This window comes from Festucalex cinctus, chromosome 21, assembly GCF_051991245.1.
Source record: "Festucalex cinctus isolate MCC-2025b chromosome 21, RoL_Fcin_1.0, whole genome shotgun sequence".
In the NCBI taxonomy this organism is placed as follows: domain Eukaryota; kingdom Metazoa; phylum Chordata; class Actinopteri; order Syngnathiformes; family Syngnathidae; genus Festucalex; species Festucalex cinctus.
The window spans coordinates 13,911,591-13,935,731 of NC_135431.1; the positions used below are offsets into that span (position 1 = coordinate 13,911,591).

At 39.5% G+C, this 24,141-nt stretch overlaps 1 protein-coding gene across 1 annotated transcript in view; it reads right to left on the bottom strand.

Annotated features, from left to right (window-relative positions):
• Positions 1 to 12,438: 12,438 nt before the first annotated feature.
• The window catches only part of tmem121ab (transmembrane protein 121Ab), a 53,966-nt gene continuing 42,263 nt past the window's right edge, over positions 12,439 to 24,141 (bottom strand). The window contains exon 2 of the mRNA XM_077510800.1: positions 12,439 to 15,861. Within this exon, the coding sequence (XP_077366926.1) occupies positions 14,026 to 14,970 (945 nt within the window). The 5' untranslated portion in view covers positions 14,971 to 15,861 and the 3' untranslated portion in view covers positions 12,439 to 14,025. The remainder of the gene's footprint in view (positions 15,862 to 24,141) is intronic.

The following is a 24,141-nucleotide window of genomic DNA, read 5'->3' on the forward strand; positions in this document are numbered from 1 at the left end:
CATTTGTCTCCCAACTTTTTGCATCACTGGCAAAATTCAAGTCATTTGTCACTTGATTCTATGTTGGGAATTTCTCACCACATCTGCTGATTACATCCGAGACTTGTTCATGTTCCTTCTGCCCTCATTTTGGACTACCTGGTTCCTCATTGGGATTTTTTTTTTTTTTTTTTTTGTTTCTCCTTCCCTTCCCTTACGGTTCATGTAACTTGGGCTAACGCAAAATGTTTTTTTTTTTTTAAGTGTCTTAGTCCAGATCTTTGCCAAAATTAAGAAGTTACTCCTTGCGACAATTTCAAATTTTGCAATTTTTTTTAAAAACCAATTAGGAGATTGATTCAATGTTTCAAAAGTAGAGTGTAAAGTTGCTTTTCCAAAATCATTTCGAGCATGCAGCACAAATGGCATCAATACAAAAAAAAGTTGTTTTTTTTTGTTTTTTTTAAATGGATGAATGGATATGTACCATGATCTAGTAGATACGTTTTTTAATAAAAAGTATATATTTGAAGATAAAAAAAATCTGCAAATATGAATAAAATGTAGTTTTTAGTTGTAATTTCACTATTCACCACTAGATGGTAGACATGGCGTTTCACTGGGTCTTATACTGCCCTAGTACTTTAAAAAAAAATATATATATATATAAAAAAAAGAAATATATTTTAAGATTAACACATAATAGTATGCAGGACAAACAGTAGGCTACCTCAATAATATAAACATTCTAAGTTAAGTATTTGCACTTAATGTTGGTTTCTTGTTCAGCAGTTTTGTGCGTTCCTTGACTGGTCATTTTAATGAAAGGGAGCCCCTTTGCAATGGGAGGGTCAAAAACTTTTATACGCGCATTGAGAAATGTATTATGAAATATATCAGGAGCACATATTTTGTCTAAAATATTGTTTGGGGGTCATAGATTTGGTAGGAAATGTGTGAGATCCTTAAGTGCTCTTCCAACTGAAAAAATTGTGGCCCCATCCACCCAGCATTTAAATTGTCCCCACCATTGCGTTATATAACGCTCATTTCTCAGCCATCATGTAGGATTCGCCATCACCACCAGGGGGCAATGTTGCCACACAAGTCAAGCGTTCATCCTCTCATTGCCTAAAAACTGACACCGCATGATAATGACTGTGAATATAAAAGGGTATGACTGAAAAACATGTTAATGGGGAGGGGGGGGGCAACCCCTCCCACATTTCTTATTCATGATAGCTGTGTGTATGCTTTTAAGCGAGAGGCAGCCATCCGCTACGTGGATGCCATGCAGGTTGCAACCTCCTAATGAGCTCGCACTTTTGTGCACTGAAGAGCTTCCTAACAAGCAGCTGGCACCTCTCCGGTGACCATGTGTCCATACACACACTTGACTGACCTTCATGTACACAACATTGCCATCCCACTCGGAAAACTTGTTAATCTCTCCCCTTGACATTTTCGTTTCTTTTTGCAACATTGTGCCTGTTGGTATTTTTTTAACTTTTTGTATTTGTTTTTTTGCTGCTCGAATGAGTGGCTGAGTTGAGCAGTGATGGATGTTGAGCGAACTGGGTTGCTGGTTCCGCTTTGCTGCAGTTCCTGTTACATCTAGGAAAAATGCCCGAGTCAGTTTTTTTTTTTTTTTTTTTTTTTTTTAAATGCTTGACCGATTGCCCCCCTCCCTCATAGCATACTGGAAACAACTAACTTCCTATTCAGTAATAAAATAAAATTAAAAAGTAGAATAGTGCTGAACAGGGGAGCAAACAAATTTAATTAGGTTAACTACCAAGTTGTCCACATTTTGTACAATGCTGAAAAATGAAATGTATACAATAGACAAAAATGTTTTAAACTGGAACAAAACGATAACAGTTTGTTCAAGTCGCTCTAAAAAGGGTTTTGGTAACACAAATATTTTACCAATACCTCAACACTATTATTATATATTATTTGAAAATTTGGTGCAGATTTTTCATGGAATTTGACAAGCTACATATGCTTTCACGGACCACATAAACTGATGTGGTGGGACAGACCTGGCCCCTGAGTTTCACACCTGTGCTTCAAAACAAGAAAATTACAACAAATTATTATTATTATTTTTTTAAATAAATGTAATCGCAGTTTTGAGATGCTCACACATTAAGAGATTAGTATTTAATTTACATTTTAATTTGGAGACGGTTTTCTCCAAGGATCACTTAATTTATTATTTATTTATTTATTTAGTTATTTTTAAAAATACATATGTCTTGTCGGAAACGAGAGCTTATAATACTGCCTGTTTTTTTTTCGTTTTTTTTTTTTTTTTTTTTTAAATAGCATGTCAAAAGATATTTTTAGTCTATGTAATGGGCCGCAAAAAAATAAAATAAAAAATGATAGCGGGCCGCAAATGTCCCCCAGACATAGTTTAGACACTGCTGCATTAAAGGGATACTTCACTTATTTAGCCCATTATAGCAATAAAAAGTTAATATTTTGTCTGTAATTAATATGAAACTTTTTATTTTTATTTTTTCACATACAATTAGTACCTTTTAAAAACACATTTTACAACTTGCTGTCGACTGAAAATGACATCACAAGGGCTCAGGTAACCAATCACAATTCACCTGTTTTCTAGGTTTGGTCATGTGACATTCACAAGCTGAGCTGTGATTGGTTACATGAGCCCTTGTGATGTCATTTTCAGTCGACAAGTTGTAAAATGTGTTTTTAAAGGTACTAATTGTACATGAACAATAATAAAATATCAAATTTATCATAGCAAAATATTGTTTGACTGCCAAAAATGGCTAAATAACTAAAGTATCCCTTTAAGAATTCTTGTTGAAAGCACTTTATTAAAAAAAAAAAAAAAAAAAAAAAAAAAAAAAAAAAATATCAAATCTATCATCCATTCATTTTCTGTCGTGCTCGACCCTTTTATCAGACGCTAACACTTTTAGCAAATGCTAATTTGTGTATCAGACAAAACCATACAGCTCCGCTTACCTTCTGACTTTGACATGGTTTTCAAAAATAGGCAGGTAACTAAAAAATTTATCTTCTTTTCACATTCGATGGGCGGGCAAGCACTCCAGACACCCAACTATTTTTAAAACGATTTTTTCTTATTGTCCTCTCTAAGGATGCTTAATTTCTACATGTAATGAAATGATGCATACTAAGATGAAATCAAAGCTTAATCCGTTTTCTGACAGTGAGAATAGTCTGTTCCATCGCGTTGTCTCCCAATTGTTAAGGTGTGCACTGTGTGTACCGAGGCAGCATTTCAAGTAATAATGCTGACACGTAGAAGGCCGCAATGAGCCGCGACAAGACTAATAGCGTGTCCCTGTTCGTTTACTATTAGATTGGAAAGTAGGCAGAAAAACAATTAGGAGTGAGTTCAAACTTTTTGGAAGATTTCGCCACTAAAGAAGAAGCACATTGATTTAACTTGTGTATGAAATATTTCATATTCACACTTATTGATAATTTAGTTTTAAATGAACCCAACATGCACTTTTTTGTGGACTTGGTAGGAAGCTTTCTGCTGAATTATTCGCCCTTACTTAGCATGACAAGAATTGTTCCGTTTGCAAAGCGATTAAGCAAATTGTCCAATTAGCCGAATAGCTGCTATTTGTGTTTATTTAGTGCAAGTAAGTGTAAGTAATCTTCCCCCATGCAGACAAAGGGATTGTCTCTGGTGATGTACAGTAGTAGCATTTTTAGTGTTTTATCGTAGCAATTCCGTGTTTTTATGAGCAAAGAAAATGAACGCGTCGTCGATTGCATCTTTTACAATGATTCCCAACCGCTGTGCTGTGGAACATTTGATGAGGTGTGCTGTGGGAAAATTATCCAGTTCCGTTAAATTGGTTAAATTGTGGTTTACTGCAAACGTTATTTTTCCTCTTTTGTCTCTAACAGTGACATATAGTGACAGGCAGAACAAATTAACTCATTCACTGCCAGTCATAGAATTTTTTTTACATTTCCAATACTCACGTGATATTACATTCAATAATTATATATAAACCGAATCTACCAAATAACAGAATAGACTCCCTACTTTTTGTCCCGTCCCGTTCTTTTATAATTGACAGCAGAAAAATGTAGGTTTGCCAAAATACAGCCATTTCTCCCATGGACTCTGAAACTGTGTTTATTTCCTATAAAATGGGGCAATGATGTCATCTACCGGTGGTTGGGCATCAGTAAAGTTGTTTCCAAGTTTGATATTTACAGTGGAGCATGCTCAGATTTGCCCCCATTTAGCACCGCTCTAAAAAATACAATTGACAAGTATACTTGTCAAAGGCAGTGAATAATAGATGGCAGAAAGTGTGCTTAAGGTATTTGAGATTTACTATTTTGTTGGCAGTACTTGAATGCCCCTCCTGGACGGACCAGTCAAAGTTTGTGTTAGCTTGAAGCGTCGCTACCAATGCTGCTACTAAAACTAATATAGTCTGCTTTGTTGTTATAATTTGCCTGTTCTGTATTTTCTAACATTTGTTATTGTGTGTAAAAGCCAAAAGGTGATATATATACTGCTCAAGTGATAGTAGTGTGCATATTTGTTTATCTTTGTTGAACATGCTATGCTAGCTAGATGTACCTCGTGGACACGCTTTATGTTGAATACAATTGTTTCTATATAACACAGGTTCATGATTGTTTGCTGATTTTTGTTTATGTTGTTTCAGACCACAGTAAATAAATGAATTCAAACCGAAAACTACCATTTTGAAATCTCACTGAATATAGCTTCTGGGGCAAACTGGTGTTTTTAAATGTTGTCAATGTAAAGAATTATAGTGTTGTCGTTGGCGAGCGTTTCACGAATCTTTGATCTTTCTGTGCTGGTGCAGCATCACATTCAAATTGCAATCAAAGCTCCGGGTCACAGTCCACCTTCCTGCCGGCTTACTTTTAGCTCAACAATCACATTCGAGTCACAAAGTTTCTGGTGTTGAAAGTGGCCCCTTTGAACTCAATCACTTTGGCCCACGCTGCCTTTGCGGAGACACGTTGCCAAGCATATCTTCTTAATGGGGCCCTTGCGTGTATTTCCTCACCTTGTTTTATATCTGAGGGCGAGATGTTGCCTCGTTTCTTCTGGTTTGTTTATCTGCAACACTTTGTCCATCCAATTGTCTTCATACATACAGTACAGTGTCACAATAGGAGGTGCTCAGGTATGTTTTTTTTTTCTCCTGACATAACAGTTGCTACATGTCAGATAATGATGTATTTCTGTTGAAGCAGTATGTGGCCTGGTAGACAAGGTGATTTTATACGCTTTGTTCTACATAACTGTAAACAATTTGTACTGCCAGGTAACTACTTGTTTCTTCTGTGTGAGAGCAGTTGCCATGTTAGTTAGAAGACCTTGTGTACCACATTTATGCATCTTCACGGTACTTTTAGATTTTTGTTTCATACAGTTTATAATAGGGGTGTCAAAATTTGTGCATTAATTTTGAGTTAATTTAAAGTTACCTTAACACTACTTTTTTTTTTATTTTAATTTTTTTTAATTTTTTATATTTATTTATTTATTTATTTATTTTATGCGTGCTTAATGACCGCCCCTTACATGCCTGTACTGGGGGAGTTCGTGTTGCAACATAGCAGACATGTCCATGTCAAAATTTAGCAGTAATAAATTTAATAATAATAATAATGCCTATACTTATGGACACTGGGGTCCAAGTTGTATTTTACAATTTAAAAAATTGTGCAGAATTTCACAACTTACCTAATGTTAAAGATAAGATAGCTCTTAATATGAAAAGAAAAATGCACCAAGCGAGCTGTCACCATCATACATTTGCAATTATGCCATCTAGTGACAGAAAAATGACCAACACAAATCAATATCACACTAATTTTTCCAGTATAGTACACATATTTAATTGTAACTTAAATTTTATGAATTATTATAAAATTGCTGTATCAGTGACTAAAATATGCAGTCATATTTCTGTTTAACATTTTTCCCCACTTATGTTAATGTATGGAAACTTAGAAAAAATATTTTATTGTATATTTAGAACAAATATAACATTTGCAATTAAACTATTGAAGTCATGCGATTAATTACGATTAAAAAATGTAATCACCAGACACCCCTAGTTTATAATTTTTTTGTTCTGCCTCCTGTTTATTTTGCATGTAATTCCACTCTCGACCACTAGATGGCGATGCTATTGTGGTTTGAGTGTGTATATTTAAGTTCAAGTTTCAAGTCAGTATACTTTTTTCTGAAGATCATTGAATGTCAAATCTTTAATCCTGCTTTTTACGCCAACAGAAATGCGTCATTTTGATGTATTTCGTTAGATGATAAGGAAAACAAATGTTTTTTTATTTTTATTTTTTTTAAAACAAACCATGTCAACTCACTCATGACTGCCTTGAGCAGTGCTTTCCTGATTCATTTTCTCACCATGTTATGTATGACATCACCATCAAATCAAATTGACACTAGAACAGATACCCAGTTCCCCTCAGGGAGCAATTATAGTTTAGTACTTTGTGCTGCTTCCAAGTCTGTTAAACACATTCATGGCTAGCATGTTGACTAACGTTATCCAAGGAGACAACACAGGAACATATTTGGAGCACCATTTGAAGTACAATAAGTCTATTTTCCATCACTTTCAGTCTCCACCAATCCCCCGGGGAACTGCTTGGTGCTCTTACAATGAAGTTGCCAGTTTTGTCTGCGGACCACCTGCTTCTCCACAAAGGCACGTTCACCACATTTTGATTCAAAGAGAATGAGGAGTTGAGAGCTAAGTACACAGAGAGACGATCATGTATGCAGTGTTGATGACGGTGCGGCCATTTTAGCTTGCTCAAGTGGGCTGATTGGACAATCTGAGCATCTCTCCTTTCAAAAGTCAAACCGAAGCGTATTTGTCGGTTGTCTTAAAAAGGTTACCTAGAGCGATTGTCCTGTGTTGGTGCATTAAGAGTGATATTTTACCTTTGGCGAACAGCTCAGAAAACAGTCACGGCCGACATTTTGTAAATGTTAAACCTGTTCAATATTTACGGTTGCGTATGTGGTCAACACAGTTTGGTCAAGCCTCGTCTCGAAGACTGCGACAGGGTCAAATCTCACACATCATGTTTTTGTGCTGATGGTTATCTATCGATTTTTCTATGGAGCCCTGTGATTGACTGGCTAACAATCCAGAATGTAGTCTGTCTTTTAACTCTTTGACCGCCAAAAACGTTTAATCACGTATTCTAAAATCCTAACGAATCCAGCCAAAAACGTTAATTTACGTTTATTACGTTTTTTTTCTTTCTTTTTTTTCTTGTCCAGCGCTGCCTTGTCATTAAACAAAAAATATTAGTGTCAAAGTCACTGTTGTGCAAAAAAAATGTATATTTTCACAAAAAGCTTGTTTTTCTCTTAATATTTTTGTATTTTTGCTTGTGTCACTCAAATGACCTAATTTCAAATGGCGATTACTAAAGAACGGAATATGGTAGAAACATACTTTTTTTTTTCTCATGAAAGAATGGATTCCAATCTTTCATATGGTATCCACCATATCTATGTCGTCACACTGCACAATATTCTGTTTGCTTTGAAAGATGAGTGTAAATGCTCCAAATCGACTGGCACCGTTGGGGTTTTTTGGATAACGTTTGGCAGTCAAAGAGTTAATGACCCTGAATATGGAATATCTAAGCATTTATCCTATTGATTTATTCCCGTTCCTCTCTTATGGTCAAACCTTTCTGATCTTCCACTCAATTTGTAGGGATTATTTTTCTACAGATCGAGGTTTATTATCAGTCTCTCGAGCATTTAGCATGCGTGTCGGAAACAACCTCGCAGCTGCTTTACGAGTGAGCAAGGGTGATTTGCATATAGATTAGTGTTCTGCGCAGGTTTAACTGTTGTGAGCAGCGTGTGATGACACGGGAGACGTTACCTGAAAGCGGGACCGCCAAAGCAGGTAAGTGAACAAAGTCAGCACTAGTTAGTGTGTCATTTATCTGACTTTGATTTGATTTTGCAGGGACTTTGTCACCTTTGGCGATGCTGGATCCGGTCGTTTATACCAAGGGAATGCGTACGGTGAGTGTGAGATTACCTTTCGGCTTGTGATTTATGGATGACTCGCTTACAGGGCCCGAGAAAGGTGATCTGTTGTGCCGGTGTGAACGCATTATTTATTCAAGGTTTTCATTTGCTTTCCTACCTTTAACCATACATTTGCGCCGGCAAGATTTATTGAAACAATCGTGACATCATGCGGTAAACCCGACAAGCTACAGATCACCATCTCACAGTCACGGGCATCAATAGTCGGCCTGGAACGTCCCAAGAGACACTTTCTTAATTAAAGTTGGGCTCCGGTTCTTAATTGCCTTTGAACAGATTCCATACAAACAGATTTAACAGCAGCGGGCCAAACTGTGACATAAACTGGTGCTGTGAATTAAAAGATAATAGCAACACAATTACAGTTGTTGCAGAGTCAAGACCTCACTTTGGTGTGTAATTAAATACTTTGACAAAGCTAGATTAACTGCTACGGCAGCTAGCAAAGGTGCTTAAAATGAGATTGTACAACAAAGTGAACATTTAAAATAAAATGATGTAATACTTGAATCTAGAATCGGATTCAACTTGGGACTCCTTGGCATTTGACTCGGACTCAAAATATTTTAACGACTCAACTGACTCCAACTATGTTTTTATTTCTGAAAATGAACGCCTTCCTTCAAAAGAAAGTTCCTGAACAAATTATCAAAATAAACTGGGATTGACATTGGCCACTTGGTAACCACGGTTACTGGGCAGCAAGCCAAACGACCTAGCATGCAGTCTTTGTCTTTCATTCTTGTTAGCCAACAGCAGACTTGGAATCGGACCTTGTGGACTCGGACTTGGTTTCGACTTTTGTGACTTGAACTTGACTTGGACTTGTTAAAGTGGACTTGACTACATGCCAATATTCTGGTCTTGGAAAGCCATGAAAACACGTGCAAAACTCCAACACTTATACTGTTATTCGGATGTATGACCCCTGGGTTCCCCTTTCCTAACCCGAATAATTGGTTATATAAATGCATTTGGGGTTACCTCATTGGAATGGGACCTTGGTTTGAGTTCTACGCATCCTCTAATCCAGTGGTGTCCAAACTACGGCCCAGGGGCCATTTGCGGCCCGCCGTCCATTTTTCAGCGGCCCGCGACATATGCTAAAAATGTCATTTGACTTAGTTCAAATAAAATAAAAACAAAAATGTTTGGAGATAGTCAAAGTAAGAAGGGAGGGTGTTGAAAAACACAGGTGCTATGAAAGGTTATTTTAGTTAACTAAAACTAACAAAACAACATCCATCCATCCATTTTCTTGACCGCTTATTCCTCACAAGGGTCGCGGGGGGTGCTGGCGCCTATCTCAGCTGGCTCTGGGCAGTAGGCGGGGGGCACCCTGGACTGGTTGCCAGCCAATCGCAGGGCACACAGAGACGAACAACCATCCACACTCACAAGCACACCTAGGGACAATTCGGAGCGCCCAATTAACCTGCCATGCATGTCTTTGGAATGTGGGAGGAGACCGGAGTACCCGGAGAAGACCCACGCGGGCACGGGGAGAACATGCAAACTCCACCCAGGAAGGCCGGAGCCTGGACTCGAGCCGGAGTCCTCAGAACTGGGAGGCGGACGTGCTAACCACTCGACCACCGTGCCTCCTAACAAAACAACAACAACAAAAATAAAAACTATTTAGTTAACGAAATAAAATAAAAGCGAAAATGCTTTTTAAAAAAACAAAAACTAACTGAAATTACATTTTATGTTTACAAAACTAACTAAAACTATAATTATAGCAAAAATGTCCTTCGTTTTTTAAATATTGCGCACAAGTAATACACATAAAAAAAACCGAAAAACTAATACCGAAACTAACTAAAACTAAACTAAAACCAAGCATTTATTAAAGAACTAAAACTAATAAAAACAGAACCCTGAAAACTAATAAAAACTAACTAAAATGAAAAATTCCAAAACTATAATAACCCTACTGCCATATTACAAATAAAATGGTTTATATACTGTAGCATTTTTCTAAATATGCAAAAGCACAAATCAATTATTCGTACAATTTTTAGGAAGAAACACAATTTCTCTTCATAACGTTATGTGGCCCTTGCATCCTTCTGATTTTCTGTATGTGGCCCTCAAATGAAAAAGTTTGGACACCCCTGCTCTAATCCTAAATAATCTTGGTCTTTTGAGCACAGGGAGTATATGAATTTGAGGCGGCCATCTTGCGTTGCCACTCGCTCAGCAAGCTCGAATTGAATGCACAAATTTCTCGGCAGCATTTCACGTTCTTTTCTGTCTTTAGCTCGCATGGTAAAAATGCCGCCATGGGTATGCGGTATATTTATATATATTTACTATACACACACAACATATTTATTTAGAAATATAATGTATTTTATTGTCCGTAATATTATGTCTCTTTAAGGAATGACATTGTCCAACAGGTTATCCTGATGTTTCAGACACCGACAATTTGACCTTAACCCAAATATTGACTGCATGTAAACGTACGAAATGGAACGCCCGTTTGGGTGCTTCAAAATGTGCCCCAAAATATGCAGCACAGTTCATAACGATGAAAAGATGTTTGACTCTGCAACAGATTCACGTGTAACCCAAAATGAAGAGCGTAAACGGGAGCTTTGCCTCAGACAGAGATTGTCACAGCGCTAATGTGAACACCGCAACAATAAGTCATAGGCTGACAACACACCCGACAAAAGCGTCGCACTCATCAGTTAGAAAGCAAACAGGGCGGCGTTGTAAATAGTTGTGTTCGGGCCCAAAATACAAGATGACATTTTCCACCAAATGAGGGAAAGGGACATTACATGGAGGCTCAGACATCTGCGAGCAATTCCACGGCACTGAGTGATGCCCTCCGGTTTGTTGGTGGCCTTCTACTGCTGCTTGCTTGGCAAGTTTCTCCACGACTGTTTATAAAGTTCCTTTGTCTGTTTGGCAGCCATAACATTTATATGGATGCCACTTAAACGTCTGCTGGGCCAGGTTTTTGCAAGCATGGCTCGGATAAACAGGAGATAAAATCTCCCTTCGTGCCGTGCTGGGAAATCCTACGTGGTGTTTTAAAAAGCGATCTTTAATTATTTTTGCATAAGTTAGCGCCTGACTGAGAGGGATTTAGTATGGAGTGTAAAAGGAAATGTAATTAAAGCTCCTGCAAAGCTGTTTTCATTGAGAATTTGGCAAAATGTCACGTTCACAACTATAGACAATTTAGAGTACACTTACCAATGTGGCGCTTTTAAATATCTGACAAGTGGGACATTGTGATTTTCTAAGAATGTTGAATATGTCATGTCTGGGGTCACGCCAGGGTTAAGTTTGAGTTCATGACCTGTTAAGTTGGGTTCATGACAGTGAGGTTAAGTGTCTGTTATGTACTGATGTAACTAGCATCTAGTTTCAACTCGTTTTAGGCTATGTGATGTTATGTGATGTCAAGAATCTTTAATCCCTGGTCAACAGCCAATCAGATAATTCCATGTCAGTCCTGTTACCCACATGTCTAGCCACAACCAATCAGATCGATTCCTTGTCTATATAAGCCTCCTGAAAAGTGTGTCTCTTTGTCGGATTATTACCACTGTCTCTCTGTGCAACTCTCTTTGTTTCTCGTCTAGACAAGTTTATAGTTAAAGTTAGTATAGTTAAGTTTATAGTTAAAATCTTATTTGGTCTGCGCTTTGGGATCCAACCTTCAAGACATGACAGAATATTGATATTTATATGTTTCCTCTCATTACGATGGTCATTGTCTTCACATAAATGATTTTTAGTCAAAATAAATAAGTACATATTACATACAGCTATTAATAAAAAAGTAATTGCATTGCAATATTTTGTGGTTAGGGGTTGCAAAAGAAATATTATTTTTTTTAGTTAAGCAGGATTACATAAAAAAAAAAAAAAATCAAACAACTTTTGGATATCTACACTTGTCCCTGGGTCAAATTGACCCAAGGATGTTATTACTAATCCAGAGTAACAAACATAATGTAATGGGTTAAAAAAAATAATTAATAAATACAAAATAAAAAAATATTATCTTTATTAGTAAGTGTGTCGACACAGACAAAAAAAAAATGCCTCCGGGTCATTTTGACCCAGAAACATCATTGCTGTTCCTGATAAATGAATATAACACACTGGTTAAAACAAAGTGTTGAATTTGTCTTATATGCATTTCTGACACATTTGGATGACGAAACACGCCCCGGGTCAAAGTGACCCAGGGACATTAGTGTTATTCCACTCAAACAAACAGGAGGGTTAATTAACCAACCAAAAAGTACCAATATTGTCAGCAATATTCTTTATTAAAACATCATTGGCCTCCCACTCGTAAATAATGTACAGGATAATCATAACAACGACAATATTAACAATCAAACAAATCATAATTAACTGAAAACGAATCTGTTCACTTGTTTCACGTATTTCATTTCCTTTTTGTCTCTGTGAATAAAACTTTGTATTCTTCCATTTCAAGATTTGAGACATTTAGAGGAATGTACATTTGAGAAATAAAATGTCTCCTTTTTTTTTTTTTTTTTCCTGACATCAACACAGTTTTATCTCATTTGCACACAAACTTGTATTACAAAATGATCTGTAATAAACAAACCCCCGATGGTAAACAAGCACACGTTTGCACACACTTGCAGGCATACGTTAGTATAGAATTGTGTGCATGCTGTTCCGCGTCCACATCGCTATGCACACTGTGTGTGTTTTTGTGCGTGTGCTCGCAGTGGACGCTCCAGTGCTGCTGTAGTGCTTCGCTTTAATCAAACCCGTAGTTCCAAAGCGTCAAAGCGCCCGAGGCCGCGGCTTCCACAACACAAACTCGCGGGGCCGCCATCGACCCGCTGCCGCACCGCGGCACACGGAGGCCGTTTGTCACCATCTGCTCCTCTTTGCCCCAAATGGAGGGAAACGGGGGAAGCTAAACGTTCCCTCGTTTGGTGCTGGTACTGGTGACCTTTAAAAACTAGAAGACGATCACAAAGAGAGGACCAATTTTTACACAACATAAATTTCCTGGTCCGCTGGGTTTGGAGTCTCTCGGCACAGTCTGAACTTTTAAAACCCTCCCAAAGAGTTTAAAACACAAGACAGTGGTACCCTGGCTTAGGAGTTTCATTTGTTCCGTGACCAAGCTCGTATATAAATTTTCTATATTGAAATGAACTGAAATGCGAATAGTACATTCCAGCCTCCAAAAAACACCACAATTTTTTTTTTTTTAAATGTAGTTTCAATAACTAAAAATATCGCTGGATTGTATGAAAAATATGGTTTTATAAAGCAAAATTATTATATGTCGGATAGATGCCTTTACCTCATTCATTGCCGTTGATGTTTACATGAATATGATGTGCATGTAACGTGTAGTATATCCATATAATTATTATTATATATGTATTGAACTGGAATCCAACCGCTTAGTGCCATTGGCGGATATATACGTCAAATACGGTTTTCAACGGGTATGTGTGCAAGATGGTCTTGCTAGTCTGTATAATTCAGGCTGGTAATTTTGCATAATTTTGCATTTGAGATCAGTACAGCTTTTCGTGAATCTTGTGATGTTGATTATGAGGATAAGAATTGGCAACTCTGCTTTGAAAAGCAGCTGGCAGTGAATGAGTTAAGGGGCGTGGCCTAGCGAGGCTGTTGGGGACATAGACATCTATGCTTGACCAACTTGTTAACATAAAAGGGCATCAGTGGCTGCGTCTCTCTTTGTTTTCATTTCATTCACGCTTTGGTCTGTCGTTAGGTTGTTATAAACGAATCTTTTGTTGGCCAAGTGATGGTTTGGAACTGCAAAAACTCATTGGGGCACTCGAAAGTCATGGTACCATGTTGTACGATTGAAACTGTTTGTCTCCAGAGTCTAGTGAAACTTCCGTGACACTGTTTGGTCATGTGTCAATAACATCCTGCGCCGGCGTGGGTTCATGCGGCAAAGTGGTGGCGTTGGGCAGCGTCTGCGTGTGGCTGACCGAGTTCTGCTGCAGTTCCATAGCCATGGCGTTCTGCGGGTGGGGGAACTCCTTGACCTGCCGGCGGTACTCCAGGAAGGTGGACGCTTTGGTGGCGATGGCCACCACGTTCTTGCCGACAAAGATGGTGGACACGCGGCTGTCCTGAAAGAGCACCATGTTGACGCCTCGGATCAGGATGGTGACCATGTTGATGGTGACCAGGCTTAGGACCGGGTAGAGCATCATCTTCTGGGGGGTCATGTGCTCGCCCTGCATGCTGATCTCACTGAGCGACACGCACGGGAGGATGAGGAGCAAGATGTAGCAGTAGAAGAACATCAGGCCCTCGGCCCAGATAGGCAGACCCGTGCGTTGGGGCTCCCACAGATTTGCTTGGATATCCAGAAGATCCAGTAAGTCCAGCGCCACCCAGAACAAACGGCTCCGCATGTCCTCCTTCTTCCGGAAAGTCCTTACGTATTCCATGCTGTCAAGAGCCACCAGAAGCAAATACAAACCTGGCACACAAACCGATAAAAGTAACGTCAATGCTTTCCGCGCCACCGTCTCCAGACTCTTCCTGTCGGCCTTGCAATTCTGGAAGACGAAGTAGAGCTTGATCTCCAGCACGAAGATATACAAGAACCAGAGGATCATGGCGTAGCCTCGCCGGGCCGTGCGCACCTCGGCCCCGACCCACACCGCCACGTAGCGCAGCACGATGAGGAAACACACGTCCCCCACCAGGACGATGATGCACACGCCGATCTTCCTGGGACCCTGGTTCTGCTCCACCAGATAGGCATCCATGAAGGCCATGCTGGTCATGATGACGATGGTGGTCAAGCACACGTGGCGTTTGTCGGGAGGCGGCAACACCATGGCGAGGGCACCTGCTGGCTCTCAGTCACACTTTTACAGCCTTACAGGGATTTTCCGGTCATTCATAGCTGACGCCACCGCAATAGCCAATCCGGAGCAGTTTTGTTAGCTTCAGAGCAGCCTCCAAGGATATGGTCCATAGATTGAACAGGTTCTCCACCTATAGCTGTGCACTTTCAGCAAGTTTCTATCTAAACAAATGATCCCCAGTTCTACCTGTTTTTTCTCTGGTACGATTGACGGCAACAGCCACCCTCTCAACAACCATCAAGGAGTCCAACTGAGACTGTCGTCTTGCAAGAGTCCTATAGGGATTTTTTGGTAATGTCCCACTATGTGGAGGCAGGGCAATGTGTTGAATGAGCGTGTGAGTACAGCAACATCACTTTGTTACTCGGCGCACTTCCATCGATTTAACCGTGCCCACCCCCCAAGCAGCAGTGCTGAGGGTTCTATGTCTGACACGCCATGACTGATGGTAATCCACACACACTCCCACAGTGGGCTTTGTCTCACAGACGGGGACTGCTGCAGTGCAGGAATATCGAGAGAGGAGTTGATTTCTATACGAGAGGACGTTACAAAGCGGCTGGTGGATTTATGCACGAGCAAGTCACGCCGTGCCGAGAATTCCTCTACGTATGCCTCCTGCAGATGGCGGCGCGCGAGCGAATGGAGACCGAAGAGAGAGCGAGGAGTCTGCAGTGGCCCGGAGCCTCCCCCCCTCCCAAAGCCGCCATAAATCACAGAGACAGCAGGTCAACGGCCCGTGAGGCCTTGCGTCCTACGCCGGCATCCCCGTGGGGAGACTCTTACACTCGGTTGGATATCCATCCGGGCCCTCCCTCCCTCCTACTCCTTGTTCTCGCCACGTGGCAGCTTCTCCTCAGCCTGGAGGAAGGAAGAAGATGAAATGAAGAGGAGGCAGGGGATGGGAGGGGGTTGATTGAATGAGGGGAGGGATGGTGGGATAGGAGAGAGGAAACTGTCAGCACCGCAGGGTATATAACACAGTTGTCATTGCCAGCAGCAGTTGCACACACGAGCAGCCAAGTGATGTGTCAGCTTGGCACCAATGCATATAGGACAAGACAAGGTATAATAAGATTGCTTCACCTTTCTCACAAGAGTGTGTCATGCGTCTCTGGTCACCTAGCTGCGCGCCTCCTTATCCTCAAATGAAATTCCATTTAGCACACTGCACCCAGCGGTGTCATTTTGATAGCAGAACCGATGGAAGAGCTCGTTCACAAGTCACATACAGCAGCTACTTACCCGATATCCTTTTTGTGCTTCAATTTTCTGCATCATTACCTTGCACTACTGTTGCAATTTGAGGCAGAGCAAATGAATAAACAAATACTTCATTTCCTGCGTGTAGTGGGAGTGGCAGTTTCCAAAGTAAAACAACTGCTGCGTCGCTGCTGTGTTTACAGAATTCAATCAGAGGTGGACTACTAGTGCCACCTTCTACTCAACCGGCAAGTGAATTGAGCTTGTTTAAGATTTTATTTTTAACCCATCAGGGCCACAGTACCTAAATCAGGTTCTCGACAATTTGGAGGACATCTACCCAAGTCAGAATTGGCGTGTTACGAACCTCATAGTAGGACTTACTACGGCCATGGCAGACGGAGCAGAGGAGCAAAATGGCTTTGCACCTGTGGTGATCTAATAAAAACGGAATCTGGACTCTTTTTGGGTCGCAACCCTAATTCGAGGAAAAACTGGCCTAGGCGTGCGATGACAAATGTCTTTGTTCTCAGAAAATGAATGTTGGCTTGCTTTTTCCCACCTGAAAAACACTTCTGAATAGGGATGTTCAAAACCAGTTTTTTTCAGACCGATACCGATACTCAGACCCTCAGTACTCACCGATACCGATACCAACTGCCGATACCAGTAGTACATTTTGACAAATAAAAAAAAATCACTGAAAGATATTTTTAAACAAATATATTTCCTTTAATTTTGACAAAAAAAAACCCCACTACAGTCACTCTTCAATAGTCTTAACGCTCAAAATAAAACACAAAAATGCTCTTTGAGTTGAAGACTCACAATTTTGAAGTATTTCCAAACCGGTGAAGTTTTGGTGAAAAACTGCTGCAAGCTAGCGCCAGTTACAGGCAAGCAGGACTCACTTAACGTCTTCCCCCTCTGCCATCGGTCGCTTGTATTCGTCTGCATCATGAGTACTCGAGTACTTGAAAAAAAACGGCCGGTATCGGCCCGATACCGATACCTGGTATCGGTACTCGCCCATCCCTACTTCTGAACTCCTTTTGATCTCAGTATGAACAAGAAATGATCATTCCCGCTTTTGCCTCTTTGTCTTGACTATTGTAGTTATTTCGTCACCTGCCTCAACAAAACTCGTTAACTTTACTACTCGAGCACTTTATCGCTGCATACAAAGTGGAGTAAAAATTAGACGTACAATAACAGTTGAAATGATAAATTAATAACATAAAAACAGCAAACACCATAAAACAGTAAAACCGAGTCTCATGCTGAGTTAAAGCCATGACTTCTAGAAACGGACAGAACATTTAGCGGGAGGTCATTCCAAAAACAGGGACCAGCAAAGGAAAAAGCTCGATTGCCTCTGGAAGGAAATATGTTTTCTTAAAATGAAACCCAGGGGCAGCAAATACACTGAAAACAGAAGAGGCCCTAAAATTGAACCCTGTGGAACACCGTACGACTGTGCGGATCATTAGACCATCTCCAATTCCTTGGGCTTTTGTCTAGATGTCATCAGTTCAACCACATCTCGACTGTTCTGTCGTCACATACAGAAAAATTGATGGGAGGAACATTTCATACTTGGTGGACCTAATGTCAATTTCTTGTACCACGATAGTAGGTCACCATGTTCTGCTGACCACCTTCTACTTACTAACGCTAACACAAGATTAAAAACCCAAAGACCTTTTTGTCCATTTCCCCCAAATTGTGGAATTCACTTCAATTTGAGCCGAGCTCTTCTGCAGACTTTTTTTTTTTTTTTTTTTTAAAGCACTCGAGAAAGGCACTTTGGGAGTCATCGCCGTGAAAAGTGTATAAATAAAATGTACTTATCTACTTCGGTTTTATTTTATTTCATTTCAAAGTCCAGTTATGGCCTCCAGTTGGAATCTAGTTTGAATAATGTTTTGAGGGGTTGTCTGCTTTGGTGTATTTAAAATTCATGCTGCGAAGAAGAGCTTCCGCATCTTGATAGTACTTCACTACTAAACTGTACCCAAGGTACTCGAAGACAGACATTATACATAAATAACACAGGAAGTATAAACAAGGAGAGTTAAAGATGAAAAAGAACAGAAAAATGTTTGAATTAAGTAGAAACAAGTTTATTGGTTCACATTTTCTGAACTTCAGCAACATTCACTGTACTGTGCTCAATCACTGAGTCATTTAAATGTTTCTGACTGTCACATCTACAAAGTTTTGTGAGTCATTGACTTAAAAAGACAATACGTATAAGGACTAATTTTGGTGCTACTTTCCCCCTACAGTCGTGTACTTTTGAGACACTGCAGGAAAAAGCTAATAAAGAACAGTTACTCTTACATGCACCTTTTAAGTAACAGAAAAGTGGAAAAAAATAACATAACAAAACCATCTATTCTTTTTCTGTAGGGCTTGTTCTCATTTGGATTGCCGGTAAATTGGAGCCTATCCCAGCTGACTGTGTGAGAACAGCCAACAGCAAGAACCACTAGAGGCTCAATTTATGTTGTGCAAATTCACTGTCCCCAGTAGTCTTACTTAAATGTGAGGTTAGCATTTCTTTCTTTTTTTTTTTTTCTTTTTTTTGTAAAATAAATTATAGACTACAAAAATAACTATAATGATGTCTAACTCTTTGACTGCCAAAAACGTTTAATGACGTATTGTAAAATCCTAACGAATGCCGCCAAAAACGTTAATTTACGTTTATATTACTTTTTTTTTTTTTTCTCTCAATGGGCAGCTCAGCGTCTTGTACAGCGTTGCCTTGTCGTCACTAAACAAAAAATATTAGTGCCAAAGTCACTGTTGTGCAAAAAAAATGTATCTTTTCACAAAAAGCTTGTTTTTCTCTTAATATTTTTGTATTTTCGCTTATGTCACTCAAATGACCTAATTTCAAATGGTGATGACTAAAGAACGGAATAAGGTAGAAACATACTTTTTTTTTTCTCATGAAAGAATGGAATCCAATCTTTCATATGGTATCCACCATATTTATGTCGTCATACTGCACAATATTCTGCTTGCTTTGAAAGATGAGTGAAAATGCTCCAAATCGGCTGGCAAAATTGTTTTGTTTTTTTTTGGGGGGGGGGGGGATAACGTTTGGCAGTCAAAGAGTTAATATTTACAATGTATTTTTTTTTCCCCAGTGCTAAGTTGGTCATTACTGTGAAACATCCACTGATAGGAAGATGTGGTTGATATACTTAGCTAGCTAACATAAGCTAATATAACAAAGCTTTCGTTATTTTTCGCTCACAATTTGTGTCTCGTGCTGGTCTGGCATTTGTACCATTTAAAACAGTTATCAAAGGAGGTAAGTAGCTGCTGCCAGTGCCACACAAAGGGCTCAAGATCCGTTATTAACACCCACCAACCAGTTATGATTCCTTCTCTGATTAAGGTGAAAGGTCCAATAGTGCTCCATAGTTTAGTAAAAGAATTCTATCAAATTACATATATTTAAATAGTAATTAGGCTTTCCACCTTGAATGTACCTAGATTGCTTTGAATTGTCATCAACTCAAGGATCATGTTCAGTGTGAAGTGTTCAACACGGTTTGTGTAGCTTTTTCATTGAAAACGCTGCTGTAAGTGAATTTCTAACTAATGCATAAGTAAGACTGCACCCGGGCGTATGTACGACAAGGCGATTGAAGTATTGACGTTCAAGCAATTTGCAATTGAAATGAATGATGAGTCAGTATGTGCTTGACTGAAACAGCAGCATGATGCACTAGAAACACTTTGTTTTAAAGAAATATATAACCTTTTTTCCCCCCAAGGTTTTTTGGTAGTTTTTCAATTGCAAATGATTACCTTGGTGTAAAATGCGTCTCTTTATTTCCGCTCTCTTCATGATATGAGAAATTTAATTAAATTAACTTTGTGAAGAGGTTATACTGTATATTCCAAGTGTTCACGATTTATGAAAACACTTATGTGCCGTTGCGGCACATGACCTCTAACTGGATGCTGTCACTGGAGTTAAAAATGAACAACTCAGTGCCAAACAATCTCATTAGTAATCCAAGCATGGGTTTGAATGTATAAAACCCATTATGTCGAACACAGCCTAAGAGCGAGATTACGCTCCTAAATTGATGATTAATTGGCTGATTAGGAGAACGCTGCAGATCATTTAAATGTTATGCGGCAGAAAGCTGCACCATCACATCGACATTTAAATGTTTTTTTTTTTTTTTGAAAGGTTTAGACACTTCTTAACTAATGAATTGATAACACAAGTGTGGCCTTGAATTGTAACGTGAAGCTGATTTAGGCTACTTTGACATGGAGTCATTATTTATTCTTGTTGGCATATGGTGTTAAAAAGTGCTTTTTGAAGTGATATTTTTACCACACATGCACTGCTATCTTCCCTCTGTTGGTCGCTTACTCTTCTGATGACACAAAAACAGTGAAAATTTAGCTGGGTGTACACAATAGAACCTTAGCCACAATAGCGCAGTTTAGCTAGCTCAGTCCAGAGTGGCAGTTTAGCTAGCTCAGTCCAGGCCAAATTAACTAGTAGTATGTCATATTTATACGTATATATATGTTGTACCATACAGGTTATAAAGGTGTAAATCCATCCTAAATGTGCATTCTCTGGATCTTAGATGTTTATTTGAGAGTCGAGAGCTTGAAGTTAATAAAGTCTTTCAAATGGGAGCTTGAAGCGAGCATGTGTTTCTAGCAGCTAAATCATTTCCTCGCCTAGCTTTGGGCCGATGACTCTCTTACCTGATGCTTTCAAAGACTTCGGTCTGTGCTTTAGGCCATGTGTCTATCCATCTTGTGAAATCAATTTTATCTTAACACGACAGTCCACTACAGTTTTTCTCCGCCTCCAATGAAATGCTGCAGTTGAGACTGCTTGGAAGTCGGAATGTTTTTGTTCTGACAACTAACCGCTCTTGGCAGCTTTGATAGGATTTTAAAACATGTTTACTGTATGGTAAGCACATAATTTTCATATAGATATAGAGAGAAAAACAAACCAGATCTGATCATTCCACACAAAACTCCAAATATGGCACTTTCTGAGGTGTAATCGAGTCCAGGACATTCTCCCAGAAGGATTTTGGTTTCTCCAGGTAAAGAGTTGGCAAACTGCTTTGCCTTGTTTGTGTTGAATTGCGATAGTATACTCAATAAATACTAGGGATGTCATGATAAGGGCAATATCGTGATATCCTGATATTAAAACTGCCACAATATCGTCGTCGTCATGTTCACAATATTTAAAAGAAACACATCTTTTAAAAAAGTCAGGTTGATTTCCATTTGTGCAGTTCTAGCACCCTCTAGTGGCTAGTTTATTAGTGCAATTTAGTTTTCATTAGGTATGTTTTGGCCTTCTATGTTTAAAATCTATGCTAGTTGTCAGATGAAGGGGAACCGAATTTGCTTGTGAAGCGATCAATGTGTGCTTGCATTACCAAATAAGTGCCTCAATAGTTATTAGAGATTGTAGGTGGTTTATATGCATTGCTGTTATGCACGAAAGCACAACATTGTGCTTTTTTTTAGTATTAGCTCTCTTTTTCACAATATTGTGATCTTTTTTTAAATATCACCAACGCCCCCACAATATCGTGATAATATCGTATCGTGATGTTTGGACATCATTACATCCCTAATAAATACGGTGTTTTATTTACAGTCCATCGGCTATTGTTGTGTGAAATGTGGTTAGTACATCCCAGGAAGTCGATTTGCCCCAAGTTGGCAATTGGGAACTCCGTCTTCAAGCCGTTTCAAATACATTTTCCGAGTCGGAAGTGGAAAATGTGTGACTTCCTCCACTTGTCCTGAGCAGCAGCAGCATGCTGGTGTCAGTATTTACAATTTATTTTTGGTTCTCTTGATTAGCTCCCAAATAGGACACATGATCCTGACTGCTTGCCACCTCCATAATATGCATTGTGTTCACTGGATGACATTTTTTTTTTATTGGCTAGTTTTAAAGTGACAAACGGTGTTGAATCCAGCCAACACAGTTGAATCCAATAAACTTTAACGCACATAGTTGCCACACAGTGACAGTGTTGTTGTCCATTGCACAAATCCAGACCTTCTCTTCCTGACTGTTTATTGACATGATTTCATTTTTATGAGCCACGTGTTGATCCCATCATTCACAGTCTGGGAACCACAAAAGTATAATAGCCCCCATCCTCTTCTGATTAGAACATGGCAAAGTGCTGCAACCCGAATCGCTAAACGCATCTCGCACTCATCCCTGGAATCACTTTGCTCTGTTTGCCAATCGTATTAACGTGGCCCTCAAGGGACTGAGCTCGGTCGTGTATTGTGTTCATTTTGAGTTTGGAGAATCCTCGTTCATCACACCGGACCCACATGCAAAAATCACTAAAACACTCGTTATCGTTGTCGTGTGATAAGCGCAGAAGGTATATAGTAGAGCATAACTGGAAATAAACCGTCGTCTATCTCGGAGCTGTCAGGGATTCTAAATAGAAGTGGGTGTTGATCAAATGCGGCTAAAATTAAATCCACAAAATGGGATGTATCGCTGCTTGTGATGGCTTGGCACTCTCCTGTGTTGCTCGCAATCTCTCGAAGCGTTTCTACCGACTGGTACAGTTCAGTTAATAACTGCTCATAAATTCAACAAATGAGAGTAAGGGCAGCACAGTGACATTTTTTATTTATTTATTTATATTTTATTTATTTATGAGTGATGTGTTGAAGCAAGAATAAGGCAGGATTTGTTTTCTTCCTGTTCCTTGTTGTGACACGGATTAAGAAGACCAATGGAAGAGGCGGGACTGTTTTTGCACATCACTTTGGTTCCGGTTCGGTTTGCGACGTGTGGGCTGCGTCAAAAGTATTTGTGCTTCCGACTTTGTGCCCCTCGGTTGCGCGTTCGCAACCCGGACCGGAACCAAACTGATGTGCAAAAATCACGTCCCGCCTCTTCCGTGGCATATACCTCATTAGGCAATGTCATGAGTCAAGCTACACTTTTTTTATTTACCGTATTTTCTGCATTATAAGGCGCTACAGTAGAGGCTGGGGTTACGTTTTGCATCCATTAGATGGTGCTGCGCTAAAGGGAATGTCAACAAAACAGGTCAGTCAAACTTTATTACTAGATTACAAACCAGCTTTCTGACAACTCCATTCACTCCCAAAATAAATAAACAGCTGTTTTATTATTTTCTCTGAGGTAAAGTATTAGTATTAGCTAGTGATCCAAGATGGCGGGATCTTCTGCGCATGCGTGTCACTGATCGTGCAGGGTCACCGATAGCGTCTTGACAGCGAGACCTGTTGCAGCTCAATATTGATCCATATATAAGGCGCACTGGATTATAAGGCTAATGGTCAGTTTTTGAAAAAATTGAAGGCTCTTAGGTGCGCCTTATAATGCGGAAAATACGGTATTTTTTTTTCCCTACCATACCATTATGACTGGTCAAAATTACTTTATAGTGTTTGCTAAGTAGGAATTGTTTGAAAGCACTTTTTCCCCACAAAAAAATTGCGGAAAAAGATCTTTGACTCAGATGATGTGTCAAACTGCTGCACTATAGCGCCAACTACTGCCAAGGGGGACTTCCTAATGTCAATTTTTTTGTTGTATCGGCAATATGTCGATGGGGAAATTGGTCTTCTAAATCCTAAAAAAATTGGCAGTAGACTGCATTGTGTGTATACGTTTGATTAAATTCTGAAATCTACCAAAGTGAATCAAATTGTGCTGCTTGTAAAGAAATATGGCTTAACTAAGCCGCACAGACAGGCTTGCATTCGTCTCTCTTGAAATTGCTCCCATTCTCTGCGGTGTCAATCATGTCGGGCATTCTTATTCACAAAACTAGGAGAAGATCTGAGGCACGGCGTACTTTGTGAGTCAGAGTGCGCCCCATCACACCCCACAAATGATTGGTGGTTGCC